Source organism: Equus asinus, chromosome 11, assembly GCF_041296235.1.
Source record: "Equus asinus isolate D_3611 breed Donkey chromosome 11, EquAss-T2T_v2, whole genome shotgun sequence".
Taxonomy (NCBI): domain Eukaryota; kingdom Metazoa; phylum Chordata; class Mammalia; order Perissodactyla; family Equidae; genus Equus; species Equus asinus.
The window spans coordinates 12,632,942-12,657,775 of record NC_091800.1 but is presented as its reverse complement, the minus strand read 5'-3'; the positions used below and the strand labels follow the sequence as shown (position 1 = coordinate 12,657,775).

The 24,834-nt window shown below is 41.5% G+C and overlaps 1 protein-coding gene across 1 annotated transcript in view; it reads right to left on the bottom strand.

Moving 5' to 3' along the window:
- Positions 1-24,568, bottom strand: part of LOC106835446 (cilia- and flagella-associated protein 337-like) — a 67,585-nt gene extending 43,017 nt beyond the window's left edge. The window contains 3 exon segments of the mRNA XM_070520228.1: positions 4,792-4,861; positions 22,129-22,235; positions 24,538-24,568. Coding sequence (XP_070376329.1) covers positions 4,792-4,861; positions 22,129-22,235; positions 24,538-24,568 — 208 coding nt within the window.
- Between the last annotated feature and the right edge of the window lie 266 nt (positions 24,569-24,834).

Below are 24,834 nucleotides of genomic sequence, written 5' to 3'. Positions count from 1 at the left end.
AGACAAACTAGATAGTACTCTAGAAGGTGCTTAGATGGACGGATTTAAACCGAGTTAGGACAGGTAAGGAGGACTGCGAATGCCAGGAGCAGGGGCTGGGCTGCTCCAGGACATAACAAAGTGGACAGAAGGGCCTCGTTGAGAAGTGACATTTGAGTAAAGACTTCAAGGAGGAGAGGGAGTGAGCGATGTAGACATTTGTGGGGAGAACTTTCCAGGCAGAGGGAAGAACCAGTGAAGATATCCTCATATATGCAAGGAGATTGGCATGACAGGAACAGAGACAGAGAGGGAGAGAAGTGGGAGACCAGCCCAGAGACGTAAGGATGGGGCTGACACACAGGGCCTGGAGGACTTCAACTTTTGCTCTGAGTGAGATAGGGGCCCACGGGAGGACTTGGACAGCTCTGACTTCTAATTCACAGGGTCTCTCTGGCTGCTGTGTGGAGAACAGACTATAGGGGCAGAGTGGAAGTAGGGAGAGGAGTTAGGCTCCTGCCGTGACCCAGGGAAGAGAAGATAGTGATTCTAGCTAGATGGAAGCAGTGGGGCTGGGGAGAAGAGGCCAGATTCCAGGAATAGGCAGGGTCAACAGCTTGGACATGGGTTGTGAGAAAGAGGAGTCGAGGGTGACTGTTAGATTTTGGCTAGAGCAACTGGAAAGATGGACTTACAGCCAATTAAGATTGGGAAGATGGTGTGAGGGAGAACTGGATTCAGGTTTGGACTTAATTTTGACAACTATGTGGTATTCAAGTGGAGATGTCCTTTAGAGATCCTAGGCAGTTGGAAATGCCGGACTGAAGTTCAGGGAGGGGCCAGGTTAGAGAGAGAAATTTGGGAATTGACAGCAGTGGTCCTGGAGGGGATCATCAAGGGAGTGATGCAGGTATGGGTGAGGAGAAGACCGAGGACTGAACTCTGCGGGCTCCAACGTTAAGTCACAGAGATGTGGAGGAATAAATAAGGGAGACGGGGGAGGACAACACGTGAGATGGAAAGAAAACCAAGAGAGGCTGTAGCCTGAAGCCGAGTGAGAGAAGCACGGGGAGGAAGTTGGAGTGATCTGCTGCTTCAAGTGCTGAGAGAGCAAGTGGGATGAGGATCCGTCACTGGATGTAGCAACATGGGGGCACGGACGACCCTTACAAGAGTGTTTTCGGTGGCACGGCAGGGACAAAGGTCAGGTTGGAGTGGTTTTAGGCAGGCTGGGGGGAGAGGCATTGGAAAGGGTGAGTATAGGCAACTCTTTCCAGGAGTTTTGCCCCGAAGGCTCTGAGCCTCAATACAGTTGTGTGTCGCTTAACAACTGGGATAAGTTCTGGGAAATGTGTCATTAGGCAATTTTGTTGTTGTGTGAACATCATAGAGTGTACTTACACAAACCTAGATGGTACATGTAGGCTGTGTGGTACTAATCTTATGGGACCACCATCAAATATGCAGTCTGTCATTGACCAAAAAGTCGTTATGTGGCGCATGACTATATTCTCATCTTTGCATCATGCCTGGAACATCATAAATACCCATCACAGAGAAATTACAATAATGTTCACCAGGGAGTGTGGAGGTGGGGGCGGGGGGCTGACTCTTTCTATAATAGAATTATCTAGATCTCTATAGATACTTAATAGTGGTTTAGAGCTGTAAGCAATTTCAGTGGGCCCTGCTGTCTGTAATGGGAGAAGGAAGATGGCATGGACAGGACACTTACAGTAGAATGAGGGATCTGTGAATTTGTGTTGGATAGATCCTTAGAGCTCCTGTCCAACTTTTTTACTGGACTGGAGAGGAAACTGAGGCCTGAGGTCACAGCTCCGTTAGCAGCAGAGCCGGAGCTGGAACTCAGAGTTCCTCATTGCGGATTCATTGTTTTTGTTCCACCCAGACACTGAATTTTGAGCTGTTCCAGTCTCTGAAAGCTGAATTTCAGTTTCTTAGGATTCATATCCATTATCATTTGAGAAAATCACAATTTCCTAGTTCCAAGAAAGTCTAATGAAAATTCCCAAGAAACTTCTTAACCACTGCACATCTCTTTCTAACATTTTGGTGATTTAAATGTCAGTGAATCAGAAATTTCTAAGGGAAGCTTTCCTTGAAAGACAATGTAAGCGTGAAGGCTATGAATCAGAAGTGGAAGGGGCCTCAGGGCAGATCTCCTCAAGAAGGAAGCAAGTATTTCCTGGGAGGCTGAGACCTCACACTTGACTGAGCACAGGTTTTCCATGCTGTTCAGCGGCAACTGGAACAGGACTCTAAAGGATTAAAAAAGAGGAAAAAACCCTAGAATTTCAGCTTTTCCAAAGCTCAGAAGTGCTCAGGCACATCTAGGCTGAAGGCATCATAAAAGAAATGGCTGTCGTCATTTCGTGGGTGGCTGACTTCTGAGTCGCTTAAAATGGTGTTAAAGATTGTATTCCTCACAAGTGCACTGCTTGGTGAGTTCAAACCAGGTCCTTAAAATCCAGGGGTGGGGCTAGGGATGGAGCTGGGAGGAGGAGGGAAAGAAGGTGGGGGACAGTTGGGAGGGCCAAGAGAAAAGGTGGAGGTAATCCCAGCAAATGAAATACCTGGAGAAGATCTGGTATAGAAAGAGACTCAAGTTATGACCATCCTCTTGGTGATAAACACACAACTCCTGCCTTCCCCAGCATTCCTCTCCTCCCTGTCCAGTGGCCCTGGTTGGGCAGGAGACATGAATGTCTGTGGACAAGCTCTTCACTGATTCATTTCTCAGGCTGCTGCTGCAGCCCAGGCATGCAGGGAGCCCCCCCAGAGATCACAAAGACCACCATAGGGAGCTTTTACTGGCTACGATTTTCCCACTACCCTAGGGTGAATGATAATATTTGTTTTCTCTGCAGTCAGAGAATTATGCTGCTCTGGGGTCAGAATCTCTATGAAAGTCCCAGGGCCTGAGAGATAGGGCTTAACCAACCCAAGTCTAGGAGATGGCAGGTGGAATACTGGTGTTGGGTTCAGCAAAACAGTAGTCAAGTCCCAATTCTACCTCTTCCAGCTAAGTGACCTGATGGGCATACTTTTCTAGGCTTATGTGTCCTCACCTATAAAATGGGACTAGACGCAATTCATACCTCACCTGGCTACTGTGAGGATCAAATAACAAATATAACGCATGTGAGTGGTTCTCAGCCTTGGCTGTAAATTAAAGTCACTGGAAAGTGTCTAAAAAATATAGATGCCTGGGCCTCACCCCCTTGAACAGTGGCTTCTAATCTTGGGAGTTTTTAAAAGTCTCAGTGCCCAGGCTTTATCCCAGATCGATTAAGTCACAATCTCCAATGGTAAGACCCAGCTAACCAGATTTCATCAAGTCTCCCAGATGATTTCAATGGGCAGCCAAGACTGAGAACCACTGACCAATGTGAGCGTTCTTTATAAATTAGTAAGTGCCAAACACATGTAAGGAATCCTCGTCAGTATCAGCTTGAAAATGAAATACGACAAGAGTGACGTTGAATAATTGGGTGGGGCTTTCCAACATACTCTCAAGAGCTTCATAAAATAAGTAAGAAGCACAATAACGTAACTGTGAAGAATTAGGAAGAAGGTCTTCGAGGGGCAAGCTATTAGAAAAAAGTTATAAAAATTAGTAGAATCATATAGAAAAGATAGGAAAATTATATTATTTTGATTAAAGGTTTATTAAGATTAAATTAGATAAATTTTGATTAAAGCTTCTCAGACTTGACATGTACACAAGTCAGCGCAGCTCTTTTTCAATGCAGACTCTGATTCAGTAGTTCTGAGGGGAGCCCGAGTTTTAGTTTAGTGCTTTAGTTTAGTTTACTCATCTGTAAGATGGGGCTAATAGTGGGATCGAATCATAAGGCTGTCATGGAGATTAAATAAAATAATACACAGAAGAAGCTTAGTCTAGTGCCTGACACTATGTAAATGTTCCAGTTAGAACGCTCCAGGGCCAGCCAGAGGTTGCATCTATTTCAGACCAAGAGCTGCTATCCAAGGAATGGTCCGTTGTAATCAGTCTGGATTCCTGGTTCAAATCTGGACCAACCAACCTCTTGAAGTTCACTCAGTGCCAAGATGAATGTCCTCAGTCCTGTCCAGACAAAATGACTCCCACATGAGTAGCATAGACTAGCCCTGCCACACTCCTTACTCCATAGACCCAAGATTAGCCTGGTGAAGTCCATGCCCAGACTAACTGTGCATTGGGCTCTGTAAGAGTGAGGGATGGATTGGGACCTGGGTTCTCCTTTGGCTTGTCTCTGAATTCACTTTGCCAAAGATCAGATTCCAGAAAATCCAATTGTTCTCAGGTTCTGGGTCTTCCCAGCGCCATCACTGAAAGCTGTTATACCCAATATACCTTTTGAATTCTTAAAAATTCCCAAATCCCACTTCTACAAATGCACCAAGACCACTGTCCTATGTCCATATTACTGTGTATTTATTATCATGTAGCACATTAGGAGTGCTCAAACAGTGTAGCCTGAGATTGCTTGCAGTGGATTTTGTTCGTATTTCAACTCAACAAATATTGATCGAGCTCTCAGTCTGTGCAAAGCCCTGCGATAGGACTGCCCGCCCCCCTCACTACGCCTCTGCAGCAGCCCAGGGTGAGGCTTCCAAAACTAAAGGCAAATTACACAGTGGAGTATGTCACATTTTGAGCTGCACCAGGCATTATTAGCAGAGTGTGGGATGCCTGTTGCAGTGCAGAAATGATAAAGGTGGGAGACATCCAAGGCTCTGACACACAGAATGAGAGCATCACCAACGTGAGAGGAGTGGAAGCGGTACCTATTACTAGAGTACTGGGCTCATGGTTGGAGCTTGAAATGACGGCTTTGATGGAATCGTAGTAGTTCAGCTGGAAATGACACAAAAAGAGAAAATGCTAATTAATATGAAGATCACACACCAGGTCAAGTGAGAATTTAACGATATCTAACGCATTCTTTCAACACATGCTTCAAGAGGGAGAAAGAAACCATTTGCTCAGAGGATAGGCACATTGAACAAAAAACCACATTTGCATTTGGGCAGAGGTGTGTAGGTGGCCCGGCGGAGTTTGGAGTGTGTGGGGGTTCTCTTCCCTTCACACTCGTTCAAGGCTAACACCAGAACCAGCAATTCCTGGTTATTCTGTCTGACAGAATGTGCTGAAGTTTCTGCTACCTATTTTGGATATTTCTGAGAAAATCACAATGTAGTCTGCATAGCCACAGGGCTTTCACGGGGAAAACAGTGTGTCCTTCACTATAAGTCTTATTTCAGTTGAAAGGTATGCTGAATGTCATCCTGGGAAGGGTAAGAGATGCCTTCCCCTGTCTTTGAAAATCAGGAGCCAGACTCTGAAACTGATGTGCTGGGAGTGGGGAATCAGGGCTTTTAGGCAGGACCCTGACCCAGGGCCGGGGCCAGTCTTGGGTGGAGAGGACCATATTTGGTGGGATTTGAGGCGTTCCTCTCCTCTCAGGTCACCTTCTTCCCCAGCAGAAGTCCTTGTTAAGAACATGAGCATGTCACTCGGATAAAGCCATCGTAGCATAGAAAGAGCAACACAGTAGTCATAGAGGACGATTCACTTATCATTTAGAGCCTCCAGGCACTATGCTAGTCTAGGGGGGCAGAATTTGCTGCCCCCAAATGTGTCTCTTTTGCTTGATTATTTTTAAGAATGAAAGCCTTGGGAAGAAACTTTGACCTTTCCCCCAACCACCTAAAAGATAGAAAGCCTGTTCCAGGATGGAGCTATCAGCATAGATGACTATAGCATAATAGAATCTAGGTGTGGCAGACAGGGAGGAGCCTAGCAAGGTCCCTTTGATCAAAGTCCTCTCCATGTCCCTTTGTCTCTGCACGGCATGGCAAACATTTGTTTATCAAACATTTGCTTTTCCATCTCCATGTGAATTGCCTTCCTCTCCACTGAAGTCCCAAACCACCACCCTCAACATCTTCTTTTTTTTCAACTAAAGATGATATTTAAAGTGGTAGCTTTGGCTATTTGGGCAAGTTACTCAGTTTTCCTGGGTTTTGCCCGTGTATACATGTTATTAACCTTTAGCTCCTGTTGATCTGTCTCACGTCAATTCAATTCTTAGACCAGCCAGAAAAACCTAGAAGGGTAGAGGGAAATTTCTTTCTCCTCTACACTAGGTTCAGAGGAGGATGCAGAGAAGATAATCCTTGGTTCTAACCCACAAGGAGTACAGAAACCAAAGACCCAAAGTCACAGGAAGAGGAAAAGTAAGTTTGAAGGGAAGAGAGAGTTTCCAATGGTTGGGGCATGGCCCAGGACAATAGGACTCAGTGGCCAGAGCAACCTACAGAGCTCAGAACTGTCCCCTGCCTTTTCTCTGCTGGAGTAAGCTCCCCCGAGGCTGTGCGTGTGGCTGACCTCTTAGGGAGGAAGGTCATGAACACTGCCCCCGAGAGAGTAGAGAACAGAAGGACACCAGACGCTGGGGAATTCTCCTACAGTCCGATTCCTCTCTGTAGGCTCCATTTCTGCACCACCGATGCCAGCAATGGCTTTGTTTGACCCCTCCACTAGCGGTCACCCCTTGGGCAGCGCTGGCTCTGGATCTCGGTATTGTTCCTTCTACCTCTCAAGGCACACAGGATGGAAGAGGGCAAGTTGGAGAAGGTGGGTTGTATAGGAGAGTGGAGTTTGGGGGCTGGCAATTCAAATGTCCACGCTCTACAAAAAGCACAGCTCCATTTTGCTAAGTGGAAGAAGCCAGGCACAAAAGGCGACATATTTTATGATTCCATTTACAAGAAATGGCCAGAAAAGGCAAATCTATAGAGACAGAAGGTAGATGCGTGGTTGCCTGGGGCCGGAGGTGGGAAGGGGCATTAACTGTCTATGGTTAAGAGGGATCTTGCTGGGGTGATGGGGTTGTTCTTAAACTGGATTATGGTGATAATCACACGACTCAGCAAATTTATCAACAATCATTAATTGTATACTTAAATGGGTGAATTTTACGCTATGTAAGTTGTACCTCAAAAAAGTTGAAACAAGAAAGAACCGTGCTCCAGTCACCTTTGAGAAACACAACATATTCCACAGCAATGTTACACGTGAGAGTTCGGTCAGATCGTTGTTTTCATTTTGTATCTAGCTTTCTTAATTCACATTTCCTTTCTACTGCAGGACTGGTATGTTATTTTCTTCTCTTCATGTTTGAAACTTTGTTGGTCTTAATTTTTTAGATAAATGCTATTTTCTTGGTCCAATTTTCTTCCCCTTTAATTTTCCTTTTCACTTAACAAATAAATTTGGTCGTTTTCCTTTCACCCAATAATATTGCCTACTTTTCTTTTCCTGCATAAGTCTTCTTTATGAAAAATCTTCTCTACCTAGGGTAAGCCTGATGTGTTTAGAAAGAGATAAGAGATGTTGGGACGATAAGAGACATCTCTGCTCCCCCAGCGGAGGATTCTCATCACTCCTGCTCCTCTGGACAGCAAGTCCACTCTGCATTTGGTTTCTGAGCTGTCTTAACATGAAGGACCATGTCTTGCTTTTCTATAACTTGAAAAGTGATTTAGCTTCTCAGAGCCAGAAGAAATCTCAGGGAAGCAACTCTCACCCCCACAGTCGTATTATTGGTCCCAGGACACTGGTGTCATGTGAGTTGGCTCTCCCTCCTATTATCTTCAAGTCCAAAGGAGACCTGGGGTGGAGACCCCCAAAACAAGCATGCCAGGAAGTTAAAATTGATTAATTTCACTAGCTTCTGGAAACCAGATAGTTATCCTTCCTTGTGGCATTCTAGGGCTCTCATGTGACGTTTATTTTTATTTGTTTTCAGCTAGGTTAGTAAAATTATCTCAGGACCAGTGGTGACTCATTAAAGAATATCAACTGTTATTTATTTGATTGCTTGGGTGAAACCCCTGGAGAGAGGGGGCAGACTGGCAAATTCCAATTTACTTTTACTTAAACATTTATTTTTTCTTTCTTTCTGTCTTTTTTTTTTTTCACCTGAGTAACCCAATCTCCATGCGCTTTCCAGCGGATGTAGTTTACATTTGGAGAGGTCATGCGTTATTAATGCTGATGTTTGACATGTTCTCGACTTTGGGCAGCTTCTTCCAAGTTCTAAGGAGAAAAAACATAAAAATTTCAAAAGAATAAGAATGAACATCCCTCCCACACCCTGCTCATCTCTAACAGGAGCCTTGTGTCAGGTAGTCCCTCTGATCAGGAATTCCTCACTTCTCTCTTTTGCTCGTATAAATTCTTCCCATTCTCTGAGGCCTTGATAAATCCTCCACCGGAACCTCTTTGAATATGCCAGACCATTTGATTGCTCCCTTTTCTGGACTCCAGGAAAGTTGGGCGTGTAACCGACAAGCCTGATGTGTGCTGATCTTGTTCTCTCATGCAGACGTGTACAACCTGAAGGCAAGGGTGCTTCCTTTAGAGCCCCACCAGCCCTGGTAGAGAGCAAGGACTCCACCAATTCTGACCCGCTGAAGACTCCAACTAGTCCCCTTGTGTGTTCCAGTTGGGGTTTGAGCCTTTTAGAAGAAGGTAGTGGGCTTTTGAAGTCAGTCTCACAAAGTGGACCTTGCTCTTATGTGTCACGCGTGAAGGCAGACAGGAAGAACTTAGAGGAGGCATCAGTGACCTGACACGTTCCAAAAGCTCTTTAATTATCAATTAATCCATATGAACTCTCTGAGAGACAGACTGTCCTTCCCACAGGCAAAGCAGGAACAAAGCAGCTGGTATAACAGGGGAGTGATTGACTGCGGAGGACCCGTGGTCGTCTACCCACCATTCTCCCCCTTCCTCCCTGCCAATGAAACTGAGGCAGAGATCCCTTAATTTCAGGGGTGTCATGTGACCCAGTTCTGGCCAATGAGATAAAGTGAAATCAGCAGAGGAGCTCTGGGAAAATGTTTTGCTCTTTCATAAAATGTGAAAATAGTATGAGAGAGTCTCCTTTTTTCTCTCTCTTTATTCTTTCTCATTTTTCCTCTCCCTTGGATGGTGTTTTTCCTTCTAATTTTAAACACTGTTGAGATGTGAAATATCTGGAGCTATCGCAGCCATTGGGAGACCATGAGGCCATAGGCTGAAGGACAAAAAGCCAACATACTAAAGATGGTGAGGTGACATGATGGAGACTGAAACCTCTGGGTGACACCATTGATAAGCTAAACTGATGTAGCAGCTATTACCGCCCAAGGGGGTCATCTGCCCACTGCAAGACATGCCAATAGTCGGGAGGCAAGGTGGTAGGAGAGAAAGGGTTTCTTTATTACAGCTTGCTAGCAAGAGGGAGGATGGTCTACCATTGTCCAAAAGAATCATCTTTTTTTTTAAAGATTGGCACCTGGCTAACATCTGTTGCCAATCTTTTTTTTTTTCTTCTTCTTCTCCCCAAAGCCCCCCAGTACATAGTTGTATATTCTAGTTGTAGGTCCTTCTGGTTGTGCTATGTGGGATGCCACCTCAGCATGGCTGATGAGCAATACCATGAACAGACCAGGATCTGAACTGACGAAACCCTGGGCCACTGAAGCTGAGTGCGTAAACTTAACTCCTCGGCCACTGGGCCAGCGCCCAAAAGAACCATCTCACAGAACAAAGATTACAGGCTAGTTATATAGGGGACTGGTCTCCGGGTGGAGGAGGCAGCTGATCTCCAGGTGGGGGCGACATCTGGTCCCAGTTCCTGATAGTCTTTTGTTTTACTGGATATGCATCAGAGAATGGAACAAAGCCCTATACCCCGATCTTTCAGTTGTCACTGATGATGGTTATCAGCATAGACTCTCTGCCTAGGGGTCATCATGTTCCTCAGGAACTGAAAAGAACAAAGTTATCAACTTGTAGCAGCTGGAGGGGCCATGAAATCTACAGAGCATGTCTGGGTTTGTTAATCAGAGGTCATTCAAAGACACAATACGGTTTCTTTTTACAATATGGCTTCCCTTATGTCAACCTTGTGTTGAGCCAGTATCACAACCACCTATATCCTGACATTTTTGTTAAAGAAGGAAAGATAAACTCCTATCCTGTTAGTCATTTTTTCTATTACTTAATAATAGCAAACATTTATTAACTTCTTACTATGTGTCAAGCACTGTTCTAAGCACTTTTCACTCCTCAACATAACCTTGTGAGATGGGCACTATTATTCTTCTCTTTTTAAGAATAAGAAAGCTGAGGCACAGAAAGATTAAATGACTTGCCAAAGTTAGCAAGTAACAGAGAGAGAATTCAAACCCAGGAAACCAGAATTGCAGCTTGAAGCATTCTTAATAGATAAATTAATGAGTTGTACACAACAGTCTACAACTGATGTTCTCATAGTTCAACCCATCACAGAATTGTGGGACTGTTTTAGAGGGATCCTTTGAGATGACCTTGAAAATATTAGAGTTGATGTAACTTGGAATGGTGATCTATGTATCAGTGAAGCCTGTAGGCAGGATGTTTTCATATATACTGCCAGAAATCATAGAAGTATATTGGCTTTCCCAAAGCAGTCCAGTATAGGATTTTTCCCCTAGTAATATTTTTTTTCATTTTATCAGTTATATCATAATAAAGGTCTCTTACTCTGCACTTTTTAATTGCTAGCATGGCAGTATATTTTTTCATTTAAATTGTTCATTACTTTTGGCTACTTTTCAAGTAATAAAGTGTATGTTTCAATCCACTCAAAAGTTATTTCTTGAGAATATTCTGTGAATACTGGTCCTATCTAACCCATGGAAGACACTCTAACTGACATTCACTCAGCATGCATTCTGGGTTGGTTATGACCCTTGCTGGTGTAGGGGACTGGAATTGGCCACCCCACGATATGTCTCTTTGGCATGAGGATTATTTTGGACTGGTTACTTTTTAAAAACTGCAGACAGCAAAGAAACTCTGAAAAGTAGAATTTACTTACCCTTTGTAAGAGATATTTACATTTGTAAAGGAAATCTCCATCTGTAAATGTGTCTTGACCTCATCTCTAGAAACTCTTAATCAATGCAGAAGGCAAGGACTTAAATCTGCATAATAATCTTACTCTTGTTTACTGCACTTGTCTGGTAACCTCCCCCAACATCCTCCTTTACCTTTAGCTGAAGATGACATTTAAGGTGGTGGCTTCAGCCATGTTGGCAAGTTGCTCAGTTTGCCTGAGCCTCTCCCATGTGTACATGTTATAAAGCTTTGTTTAATTTTCCCCTGTTATTCTGTCTCTTGTGAATTTAATTCATTGTCCGGCCAGAAGAACCCAGAGTGGGTAGAGGAAATGTCTTCCCTACGTGGCCATCAAGGCAACTGGGACCTCAAATCCCCTGCCCCTGCCCAGGACCACCTGAGAGGTGGTGTGGGGGCTCTATGTATGTATGTTTTCTCTCTCATTTTATAGAGAAAATCCTTCACTGGTTTCCTGAGAGGATATGTATATGAGACGAACATTTTTGAAACCTCATACGTTTGAAAATGACTTTACCCCCCAAATTTCAAAAATCATTTACCTGGGTACAGAATTCAACATTGGAGATAAATTCCCTTCAGATGTGTGAACGGATTGCTCCATTGCCTTCTAGCTTCTACTACTACTGTGGTGAAGTCCACATCCATTATGATTTCTGATCCTATGCACGGTGACTTGATTTTTCCTCCCTCTAGATACTTTTGGAATCTCTTTACTTTCAATATTTTAGGAAAAGTTCTCAAACTATTTATTTGATTATTTTCCTTCCTTTCTTTTCTCTTTTTCATATGTCTAGTATTTGGATATTGTATCTCCCAGATGGGTCCTATGGTTTTCTTATCTTTTCTCTTTTATTTCACACTTTTTGTCTTTTTGTTTGACTTTCTGGGAGAATATCTTCCAACCATTCTATTGAGTGAAAACATTTTTATCACAATTTTAGTTTCCAAGAATTCTTTTTATTCTCCGAATTTTCCTCTGTAATGGCATCTTCTTACTTAATGGATTTCATCTTGTCTCTCCAAAGATAATAGCAGCATTTTATTGTTATTTCTTGCCTAGAATGGGAAAGTATGGCTGTTGTCCATCTAGGAGGTAGTGCTGCCAATTCACGGGCCTGGGGGTGGGGGGGGGGGCAGGCTGGGGGTCTACTTTGTGAAATGAATTGGCTCTCAGCTTTTCCTACAGCTGACCTAAGCATTTAGAGTTTTTGGATTTCCTAAGTCACTTATCATTTGTTTATCTGCTTTTCAACTTCCAAATTTTACTGCTGCCGTTTCCTGTCATTCACCCCATCCTTATGGGGTTGTGTCTTCAGGGAAAAACACTCCCTTTCCTGTTGTATAGATGAGTTTTATTTAGGAGGGAGTAAAAATAGATGCATGTGTTCAACCTACTCTGTTTCCTGGAAATACGGAAAGCTTATTTGCAGTCACATTAGGGGCTTCTTTCTGATATTTGGAAATAATCCACATGTTTAGGGGCTGCCTTGTAAGACAGGGACTCTCTTTTCCTGGAGAAGTTTAGCCAATTTGGAATGTCTACTTCTCAGGGATGTGGTAAAGAGGCTTCAAGTTCTACTGGGCTGGTCATAAGCTAGACAAGATGAGTACCCAGGACCTGCCCACTCAGAATTCTCTGAATCTATCATTTAAACCTCTGACTATATTATGCTTGTTCCAGGCTTCAAGTAATGTTCAAATCGTATCCCTGAGAAAATGTGCTTTTGTTTTTGTTTCATTTCCCATGTAGCCTACTACATACTTTTGGGGAGGAATGGCCTTGGTGGAGAAGTGACACTTTTGGGGAGAGTTTGCTTCTTCTTGTTCTGTCATCAAAAGATTACAGGTGATGAGAAGTCCGTCTCTAGTCATTGTCAAGGAGCTGCTTCCTATGCCTCTCTGAAACAACAGGAGGTGGGGGAGAAATCCCCTTCTAGTCTAACACACATGGTCAACATGTTCCACAAAGTAAGAAAAGGAGACCCTGAAACCCAAACTGAACAAAGACAATGTTAGCATTGCCTAAATAGCTAAGATAAATACAGCCAGTGGTTACCATAGGTTAGCCTAAGGGGAGCCATCTTATAGAGAAGAACCATGTTGGAACTATAAATGACCCTGACCCACAAGACACCCCCTTTCCTTGTTAGCAATGCTTTAGTTTACATGTAGTCTAGATAAGTACGCACCTGCTTCTTGTGAGAAATATGCAGGCTCTGATATTTTCATAGCCTTAGCTTATATGTAGACCTCCCTACTGCAATAAGATGATAATTTTGTTCTTTAAGTTTTCCCAGGGTTGTAATGACCTCTGGAAAAGAGTCCTGCACTGGTATTCATCACCAGTGACAAGAGAAATGGATGATTTAGCATCTCAGGGACTACAAGACCAGATCTTCAACATTCTGAGATCCCTCCCCCCTTTCTTAGCCTGTTTGCCGTATAGAAGTGCTTCAAAATTTGTAGTTTTAAGATGGTTCTTTAGGACACTAGTCTGCCATCTTCCCCCTTGCTAGCAAGTTGTAATAAAAAGACCCTTTATCTCCTACCACCTTGCCTCTTGACTGTTGGCTTGTCTTTGTGGCAAGTAGAAGACCCCTTTTAGTGGTAACAAGAAGACTAAAAAAACGGATGAACTAGGAGATCTTTATGCAGTGAGAAAAGACTCCTCATGTTCTGAAAGGATACTCCTCAGTATTTTACCACACAGAAATCAACCATTTTCAGCTGAATGATGTATCTGACAGAGACTGGTAGGGAATGATGAATATTAAGTAACTTAAAGTTATGGCAGGAGCTATTGCTAATTGTATAGTATGTCAAGAAAATAAAGCACATCTGAAATTACACTTGGTCAACGGGAAAATAAGGTAGCATTTGCCAAAATTCCTCTTATACTCAACTTTCTAGTGTTGGGGCTCAGGGCAGGCTGCTCCCAAATATCCCACAATGGCATATTGATTATCTTGAATTAAAGTTACTTGTTTGACTTAAAGTTTTGACCCTCTGAAAGCAGGAAATAAATTTCCCACGTGAAAGGTACCCTCTCTATACCAGGAGATAGAGACATCCTTATCACAAGAGCTGGGGAATTCAGGGCCAAGAAGCCTGTATAAGCAAACCTTGTTACTCTTACTAATTTACTACCTCAAGCATAAACTCTACTCAGATTCATCACTAATTACATACTCCAAACCTAAGTTTCTTTGTCCTACCAAATCCTCACAAATTTATGGTTTCTTTGAGTACAAAGATATGTAAACTGCATGCTTTGTTCACTTTCTGAGCATCATTTTATGATCTCCTGTACATAAATATTAAATTTCTTTTCCCCTCTTGTTGATTTGGTCTTTTGTCAATTTTATTATTAGTCAAGCCATAAGAAAGGTAGAGGGGGTCATTCCTGCCTTCCCAATAGGTTTGGTGAGCCAGCCAGGAGAACTCACCAGCTGGAAAACTGCTTCCTCCCAGGGACTACTGCAGATGAAGATCCTGGGACGTCTGAAAGAAGGTGGCAAAAAGGTATTTCTTACATGTCAGCCTCCCAGATCTCTGTCTGCAAAATCCACTGGGGACAAATATGGTGGAAATCTTTTTTTCCTTTCTTTCTAAATTTAGATTAGCAGGCAAAAGTATTTGCAAAATTAGTTTCATGGGAAAAAACAAGTCTTGTAAAGATTTGAAAAGAATATTATTGTTTTCTGTTAGTCCCATTTCTCCCAGAGATGGTCATTGCTTTTTTTTTTTGTTTCTTCCAGCCAGAATAGGCATATGCAACTGGCAGGCAGCTGAGTGGACTGCAGATCGAAGCTTAGGGAATCTAAAAAATATTGGGTGAATTTTTGCTTGGTAAGTCATGCTATTCTACTCAAAAGTAGGGGAAACACATACTTCCCTATGTTTGGAATGGCTATTTAAAAACAGGGACTTCATAGTTACTACCTTTATTTTCTTAGGCTAATTCTGGGAACGAACTTTTTGGATCTTGCGAGGGCTGCATCCTTTGCACCATCCTTTGGGGATGTCTCTTGCATCCATGTTAAGTCCATATTTCACAGAAAAATAGAAATTAGAACATAAATTAAAGTCCACTCAGACCTCTTCCTAGTTGCCTTCAGACATTTGCAGATATTATAAAAATCAAGATATTGGAAGTACAATTATTCTGCACTTAAGCAAATAGCAATTACCCCAAAACTCCTAGAAAAAAAATTCTATTTTCTTCTCTGTCCTTTGAAATTGTACATTTTGCCATTTCTTTGGAATGTAAACACTCCAGGAGATAACAGTCAAAAATCACCTGAGACTGAGGCTGGCTAGCTCAGTAAGTAAAGCCCTGAGGTTAAGGGAAAAATGGCCCTTTTTAAAGTGAAGGCTGCTAGAAAGGCTTTCTTGCCCAAAATCTAATTCACAGCATCCTTAAGAATTACCTGTCTGGGGCAAATACAAATCTTAAAAATCTTCTCCACAGATAATGTTTTTAAAAGGTTTTAAGCAGGTAACTTTAACTTGTTTCATCTGCTAGACAGACAATGATTTATAAACTAGTGAGTTTTATATTGTACCAGATTCGTGGTTGAAATTTTAAAATAAAAGTTATAAGATCTCTGTTTGTGTCTGTCTCTATATGTACATTATAGACATGGTATTTTTCTAGTTCCAGATGATATTGGCAAATTTAGTTTCTAAAAGAGCTCTATTTGATTGGCTTAAAGTAAATGCTTATATAAATTATTTCTCAATGTAATAGAAACTAACCCAAATGTTTTTCAAGTTAACATGATATAAAATAATCTTTGACAAAAAAAGCTTGCATAAATGTGTTGGCTTAATCAAAATGGGCACCTCTTCAGAGTTATCAGCATTGTATATAATGCAGACACTCAATTTTTATTCTACTGGATTATTAATCAAACAAGCTCTTGCTATCTCTGTTAACAAAATTTATCAGCAAGAAAAAAATAACTTAAGATGACAGCTAACTGCTTTAATGTCTCATGAAATTTTTATGAATAATGTAAGTATGATTATTAAGAAGAAGTGAATTATATGGATGTAAATAAAATAAAAAATTTCAGGTGTAATAATTATGTTTTATGCTATGTATACGTAAAAACATAGCTTCCCCAAATCTTTTCAATAACTTCAAACTTTAGAGTCTTGTTAAGTTAAATTAAATGATGGGAAATTCATTGAATATTTAGATCATTTCCAGGTAAGATAAAATGGTAAAATGCTAATTACTGAACAGAAGTTTACCTACTTTTGGCTTTCTATTGAAGAGAAACTAAAGACAAATTTGAGTCTGTTCATAAACATGTTCTGTGCCACACTGGAAGATTGCAATACGAAGAAACATATGTTTCAAGGAATTGTAAAATGTATACATAAATTTGCCAGTCTAAAGAATATGGTTATACAGTTCACAATTGCTTACTACTTAGTTTTTACTAGAAATTAAGGTTTCTAAGGGTTAAGAATTCTAATTAATATATATAATTAAAGCTATGAAAAATAATAAGGAAAATATCTCTGTACACAAAAAAAATAAGGTGCATGTTTTTTGTAAGAAAATGTATAAGGGATGGAGATGCATTTTTGTTGAGAGATAGAAAAATAATTTTGTCCCAAAATAAAGCTGGTTATTTATGAATGAAAAAGAGAACAGGGGACAAACTGATATGGATGTAGAAAGTTATAGAAGGTTTACCAAAAAAAAATCTTTAGAAAGAGATTTTATGCATGGTTAGGGCCAGCTAAGGCTGGAATGCACTTGATTAAGTGAATAAGTTTTAAAAATCAAAGTAAGCTGCTACAAAATTAATATTTGTTTTTTCTCTCTGTTAAAAGGACAAATTAAATAAAAAGTGGGGAAGAAAGAAAAAAGAAAGAAAATCTTACCTTGTGTGGTCAAGTTCACTAAAATTACATTGTTAAGAGTTTTAAAAATAATCTTTACTATCAATATTGTACTTATGTAAAACTGGAACTTAATTTTCTTTTCATCTCTTAAAAGAACAAAGTTTTCTTGGAATATTGGTCTGTTCCTGATCAGAGATTATGAAGAATGAGCAAAGATTTTGTTTTATCAAAATAATTTTCTAGGCTTTATTAGATCTTTGATTACTTAAGAAAGCAGAATCTTCTCAATAGTAACAGCTAAGTTTTGCTAACAGCTCTGTAACCTTCTGTATTTGCCTTTAAAATCTTTTATTATCACTTTGGTTGAATAGATAACTAAGTATTGTTTCACAGTGACCTATCCTATTTGATCCTATTTGACCAGTGTTTCAAAATCTTTTTGATATTTTCAACAAATTTCTCAAAATGAAATTCTAAATGAAATCTTTTGAACTTCATTAAGTTTGAAGTTTTTTAGAGGGCCCCTAGAACATTTCAAAGGATGTGTTCTTTCTCCTTATAAAAAGGGAGATATTAAACTAATTAGGCCTATTTGACATGGTAAATTATATGGGAACCATAGTCAAACAAAAAGTAACATTAAGCCTTATTTTATATTTGCATAGGTTTTCTAGAAATTATATGAAATTCTTAAAAATCTGATTATATCTTAGTATAATGTTATCAGTCATAATTCTAGCTATTATCTTAAAATGTTGCATGTCACAGATATAACCAAATTTCTTTGTCAGTTGCATTATAATGAACCATTTTTAGTCTTTTGTCATTTATAGTTACTCTGATACTTTTGCAAAATGCTTCATAAAAAGAAAACTCATAAAACTGAACTGAGTCTCTGTCATCAAAAAGAACTGAATCTGAACATCAGGAAAACATCCTAGCTTACTTTCGTGCAAAGGCAGCAACAACAAAATCTATAAAGATTGTGGCACATGTTGATGAAGTCTATTCTCCTTCTGCAAAAAAATGACCCCTCATAGCCAAGATTTTGCCATCCTGATGTCCTTGTAACATGGCAACAGTCTGCTCCTCAAGCATAGAAATTAAGATCGGTAAACAATGGCTGTAAATTAAGCAAAGTTTAAGTTGGGGATATAGGAAACCCAAAATGGCCACTTGGTTCTTCCTGGTTTTTGCATTTCCTTATCCACTACAGGAAAAATTATTTTTGTCTCCAGAGGCCTCATAACTCCTGCCTCTGGGTCTTTTGAGCACCTGCAGCTGGACTTCATTCAACTACCACTTAGTATGCGTTATCAATATGTTCTTGTCATTGTATGTATGTTTTCCAGTTGTGTTGAAGTCTTCCCTTGCCACAAAGCTGATGCTCTCACTAGTGGCAAAGAAACTATTAAAAAATATGTCTCCAAGTTGGGGTATACTTTCTATAAACTCTGGTGATCAATGTACCCACTTCACTGGGCAAATCATATGAACCTTAAAGAAAACCTTGCAAACTTCTTGGAATTATTATTGTCCCTATCACCCTTAATCATCAGGCAAGGTCAAGAGAACTAGTGGAAAAAAAAAACAAACTAGATTCAAGCAGAACAAGAATTAATTACATGAGACTAAAGAACTTATGAGAATGATTATAACTTTTACAACCCTTTTTGTCTGAAATATTTTGTCTGAAATATTATTTTTGAAATCTTTTGTTCTTCCAGATTTAAGGAAATATTTTTTTTTCTTTTCTCTTAAGCTATCTATGACTTAGAGCAATTGCTGAATTATACCTTTGTAAGTGGAATTGAAACAATAACTTTTTCTCCCTTCCTGATCTCTCCAGAATTCTGAAACTCTGTCAGTATTCTTATTTTCATGACAATATATTTATTTGCATGAGTTTAGTAAGACTTATGTTTTCCTTGTAACAGGACACTATTGGAAATTTTGGTCATAGTACTAAGATTCTGACTGGAATGCTATGTTTGAGAGAGACATATGTAAACTCTGATATGATCAAATAGCTTTAAGGAACAACGTTTGACTCTACGAAGCCAATAAAGCCCCTTGGAAAAATAGCCTGGTACCTTACTCACAGGGTTCCCAACAGCCTAACCTGGTGAGTAAAGAAGTTCACTTTCTGGAAGATGCGGAAATCTCAAGATGTGTTGGGAACTTCAAGAAGAGAGCAATTCACCCACATCTATAGGTATTGCAGGTAGACTCTGATGGCAAGTATTTGGCTTGGTCTCTTAGCCTTGAGAGGCTATTAAAAGCTCAATCTGGAGATTCCTTATGAAAAGTTCCAGCAGAGCAAATTTAAAAGGCCTATATGATCAATTGCTATTATTGCTGTACTTATATAAATAACTAAGCCAAGTTTATTGAAATTAGACTTATTTTGCAAACAAATTAGTCTTAATTTGACTATCTTTAGTAAAAATTGAGGGTAATTTTAGAGAGAAAAATTATGTTTCAGTAGAAACTAGAATACACACTTGTGGATATTAGATTCTAGTGCTCTTAATTTTCCTCAAAGTTTTGTTACTTACCTAAATACTGGACTGGATCCTAAATTCTTCTAGTATCCTCCAATATTTGGCTACAAATCTCCAAACTAACATTTCCAATTTTTCTCCCAATTTTGACTTGGAACCATTGAGAACTAAAGCTGCCCTTTTCCCTGAAGCCCTGCAAACTGAAGCTGAAGGACTTGATATAAACTTAAGAGAGAGCACCACAATAGCCCATGTTTAGACAATCTTTATGCCTATTGCTGTGTAAGCCACTCAGAAAGTTTTCCTGGACACCTGATGACATCACCAGAGACATTTAAAACTGCAAAAGATTCTTCAACCTCGGCATCCAGAAATCTTGACTGGCTGCACCCTAAGCTCAGAAATGGGTTTATAATTTGATTCATCCATTAACCTTTGTTTTTCTTTGTTTCCATAGAAATGCCTCTTATTAAATACCTTATTGCTTGTGCCATACACCTAACTTTTGGAATTCACCTACAAGACATGCCTCCTGAAATGAGAAGCAAGTATTTAATTGAACTGACCTATTTTTTGATATAAAGATAGTCACCTGAGCTAACAACTATTGCCAATCTTTTTTTTTTCTGCTTTTTCCCCCCAAATGCCCCCAGTACATAGTTGTATATTTTAGTCATGGGTCCTTCTAGTTGTGGCATGTGGGACACTGCCTCATCATGGCCTAATGAGCAGTGCCATGTCCACTCCCAGGATCCAAACCAGCGAAACCCTGGGCCACCAAAGCAGAGTGTGCAAACTTAACCATTCAGCCATGGGGCTGGCCCCTGAATTGACCTACTTTTAAGACTAAAAAATTCAATGAAATAATGGAACAATCTACCAGCTCAACTTTTAATATGTGAAACTTCCAGAGAAGTTTCAGAGGAGGGAACTGTTGGAGCCCAGGGCAGGCCGCCCCAAAATATCCCACAAGGGCATATTGATTATTTTGAACTAAAGTTACTTGTTTGACTTAAAGTTTTGACCCTTCTCTCTCTGTTCTCCCTGAAAGCAGGAAATAAATCTTCCATGAGAAAGATACCCTCTCGGCACCAGGAGACAAAAACATCCTTATCAGGAGAGGTAGGGAATTTAGGCCAAACCTTGTTACTCTTACTAATTTACTACCTTGAGCCTAAACTCTGTTTAACTTCCTCACTAATTATGTTCCCCAAACCTAAGTTTCTTTATACTATCAAATCCTCACAAATTTATGGTTTCTTTGTGTAAAAAGATATATAAACTGCCTGTTTTGTTCACTCCCTGAGCATCATTTTTATGATCTCCTGTATGTACATATTAAATTGTTCTTTTTTTCTACAGTTAATCTGGTCTTGTGTCAATTTAATTATTCATCCAGCCACAAGCACCCAATAAGGGTAGAAAGGGAAATTTCCCCCTCCCCAACACCAGCAACACAACCATCATGTGAAATTGATGTGTACATATGCTCACAGGTAGTTATTTGAATATACTCTTTGAGCCATCTCCTGAATAATGGAGGAGTTAATGTCTTGCGGTTAGTTTTTAAGCATTTTGTAATGCTTAACTGATTTTAAACTAAAAGTAAATTCTCCTAAATTCAAGATCTGATGAAAGAGCCAGCATCTATCCATCCATCCAATGTCCACTAGGGACTCAGAAATAAAAGCTCTAGTTCCTGTCCTCTAGGATTTCCCAGCCCAGGGAGAGAGACAGACTGTGGACAGAATATTCTGCCTCAGGACTGTAATCCCAATCACTGAAGTATGTGTGGACTGCTTTGGGGATGTGTGGTTCAAAGAGGAGAGAAAGGGCTTTCTGTTCAGGCAGGGGAAGCCACCTACACAGATGTGTGGGACCATGCGAGAAGAGGATGCTTGTTAGAAGCCCACCTGCTTCAGAATATGTGAGCCATTGGGGTGTGAAAGTTTCAGGAAAAGATGAATCTGGAAAAAGAAGCAGGATCCCAATCCCGAAATGTTTTGTGGGTCACATTGAAGAGTTTAGATTTTATCTGAAAGCCAAGGGAAGTCACTGAAGGATTTTGAGCAGGACAGAGATATCACCACCTCTCACAATCTCTTCTGCTACCCCCAGGTGTGAATCATCATCATCACCAGAGCGATTATTTAATACAGAAGTCAGAGCATGTCACCTGCTACTTAAAACCCTGTAATGACTCCACCTCGCTAGAAAGCCCCACGTGACCTGGCTTCCCTTAGCTCTCTGACCTCACACCTCCCACTCTCCCCTGCACCTATTCTGCTCCAACCACACTGGCCTGCTTGCTATTCCTTGAACCTACCAGGCACACCCCATCCTAGAGCACTTCTCTGGTTGTTTTGTCTGCAAGGAATGTTCTTCCCCAGATATCCATATGGCTCACTCCCTCACCTCCTTTGAGAAAATGCCAACCTCTCAATAAGGTCTATCCTGGCCACCCTATTTAAAACCATACACACACACACACACACACACACACGCACACATGCACACTTGGCACTCTCAATCCCTTGTACTCTGCTCTGTGTTTTCCTCTCTCCACAGCATTATCACCTTCAAAGATATCACATAATTATTATGTTTATTGTCTTTCTCCTCCCATGAAACTCTAACTCTATGGACATGGATATCTTTGTTCTGTTCACTGATGTATCCCAAACACCTGGGGCACAGACTGGCACATAGGAGCTGCTTGTTAAATGCTTGTTGAATGAATAGGAGATTAGATTTGCTTTTTTTGCAAAAAACCGCTAAATAAAAATATGGAGAATGACATACAGAAATGCGATATTGTGGCTGGGAGGCCAGTTGGGAGTGTATTGCTGTGATGATGATGATGATGATGATGATGATGATGATGATGACAGGTTGCATGAGGGAAGTGGCTGTGGTGAGAGAAAGGAGGGCACAAGTCAGGGTTGTTACGGAGATAGAATTGTCAGGACTAGGAGACCGATTATTTGGATGTGGGAGCTATGTGGCTAGGATCACTGACCTGGGGGTCGGGGGACAACCAGGGGACTGTGGTACCCTTCGTGGATTCAGGAGGAAGAGAGATGAGAAGCTGATTTTTGGTGGATGGCAAAGTCATAATGAGCTTAGTTTCAGACATGCTATCCTTCAGCTCACTGTGGGACAACTGTGGATATATCATGTCTCTATATATTACAGAGTGAGTATTGATTTTACAATTTCTTTCTTTCACTTCCATAGACAGCCTCTGTGCAAACACATACAATTTACCTTACATTTTTTACCAAGATAGAAATAACTGATTGCAATAATTTACTGCTTATCCTAGAGTCACTGGCTTTCCTTATGGTCTTATTTGAGGCTTTAAAAAACCTCCCTATAAGGCACAACCAAACATCTTTCCATTCCTCCACCGTCCATTTTTACACTGACATCCAGAGATTAGGTGTCTAATCACTACGCTAGGACCTAACTCACTCAATCCAGGCCTTAGGGAAACCACCAGATTTTTTTTTAATAGCTGGCAAGGCTCTGGCTTCTCTCCAGTTCCTCAAAGCAGTAAGCTCCTCTCATGATAAACTGAACCCACTTGCTCAAAACTCAGCAACTTCGTTCTTCCCTTTCTTCTCGGCTCCCAGATGGCCGCCAGCTGGCCTGGGCTATTTCTTGCATTCTAATCCCTTTATGCGTCCTCTTGGTTTTCTTTCTGATCTCTGTACCTCTCCCCTCCTCCTCCTAACAGCCTCCATACTCCAGCCCTCTTTGGAAGCACATATTTTCTAAGAGAATTTGAGGATTTTTTTTGGAGCTTTACCTCTTTTTTTTTTTTCATTTTTGTACAGTAAGGAAAACCAGTTGCAGGCATGTGTGGGAGGAAAAGCATCTCTGAGGGGAGAACCAGGACCTCCTGTGGGAAAGAGGTCAGACAGACTTTGCTTCCTGACAAGCCCACATGGGGCGGGGGGGGGTGGGGGTGGACAAGTGGGCCCGCTGTGTTCCAGAAGCCAGACCTCAGTCTTGGAGCTGCACTCGCGGTTCTTCAAGGGTGGGGTCAAGAGATGTCTCTTCCCCATTCCTGGCTTTCTCATGGGCCGGCCGAGGCGATGTGAGAAGGCACCATTTGATCTCATTGGATCTCTTTTTTGTTCCATCCCCCCACGACCAGAGAGCGTTGCACCATATTTTCAGTTGTTTGCAATAAAGGACTTTTACTGATTTTCAAGGTTAGAGCTAGAAGATTGCCTGAGACGATAAATGGAAGAAATGAAGCTAAGGTGTCTGTGTGTGTCTTCCTCTGTGTTTGTTAGGCCTGTGAGTGTCTGTCTGTGCTCACGTGTGTCTGAGGGTGCTTCTGTGAGGGCTTGGTGGAGGCCACTGCAAGTGACAAGTTTCTAAGAGTCTATCTGTGTGGGTGGTGTTACCTGTGCAGGGAGGGAGTTGTCTCCCTCCCTATGTATGTATGTCTGAGTTGTGTCTGTCCTCGTGTATGCACAAGGATTTGTGTGTATGACTGACTGTGTCTCTGTGTGCACAGGCATGTGTGTATGTGCACAGGGATCTGCGTGTGTGACTGACCATCCCTGTGTGTACACAGGCATGTATGTGTGTGACTGACTGTGTCTGTGTGCACAAGATCTGTGTGTGACTGTGCACAGGGCATCAGTTTAAGGGAATGACTGTGTGTGCTCTGCATCTAGGCCTGGGAGTGGTATTTGGAGGTGACTGTGTGGTGTTCCTGTGCATGTCAGAGGGTATGATGGGGTGTTTTATAGGGGGTATCTGTGACTGTCTGTGTTGGGAGTTGTGAGGTGAAATTAGACGTGTCTGCACAAGTGTTGCAAGGGAAATCTGTAGAAGACATGCTGAAGGGTGTCTGTGAAGATTTGGGGGGTATATTTTGAGGTGTTTGTGGAGGATGTTTCGGAGTGTCTGTAAAAGTGTCTGTGTGGTGTCAGTGGGCTATGTGTGGGGTAGGGGGTGTGAGTGTGACTGTAGAGTATCTGTAGGGTGTCCATGGGGATGAACGGGAGGGTGTCTCTGGAGTATGTAGGGTTATCCATGGGGCACGTGGAGTGTCTGTGCATTTGCCTTTGGGAATATTTGTGGGGGTGGGTGGGTGTCGTGGGGTGTCTGTGAAGGTGTCGCTGGGTGTCTGGGGGTGTCTTCAGATCACTCTGTGTGTCTCTCTCTGAGTGTGTGTGTCCTTGGACTTACCGTACACGAAGGTGAGGCGACCTCTGAACATTCCAGCAGGAGCACAGCTCACCTTGGTGGTTTGCTGTGCGCAGAGTGTGGCTGAGACAGACCCAGTTCCCTGGCCATCTCTCCTCAAGGAGCCCAGTCACCAACAGTGATTTGCTGAAGCCTCTGCTGCAATGAACGGCCATTGATGGCACGGCTTGACGTGGGCGTCACCTCCTTTATGCATGGGGGACAAAGGTTCTCCAGTGGTTCTCACCCCCATTCCCAGGGCACCTCCTGACATTCCTATGGCTGCCTCAGGCAGTATAA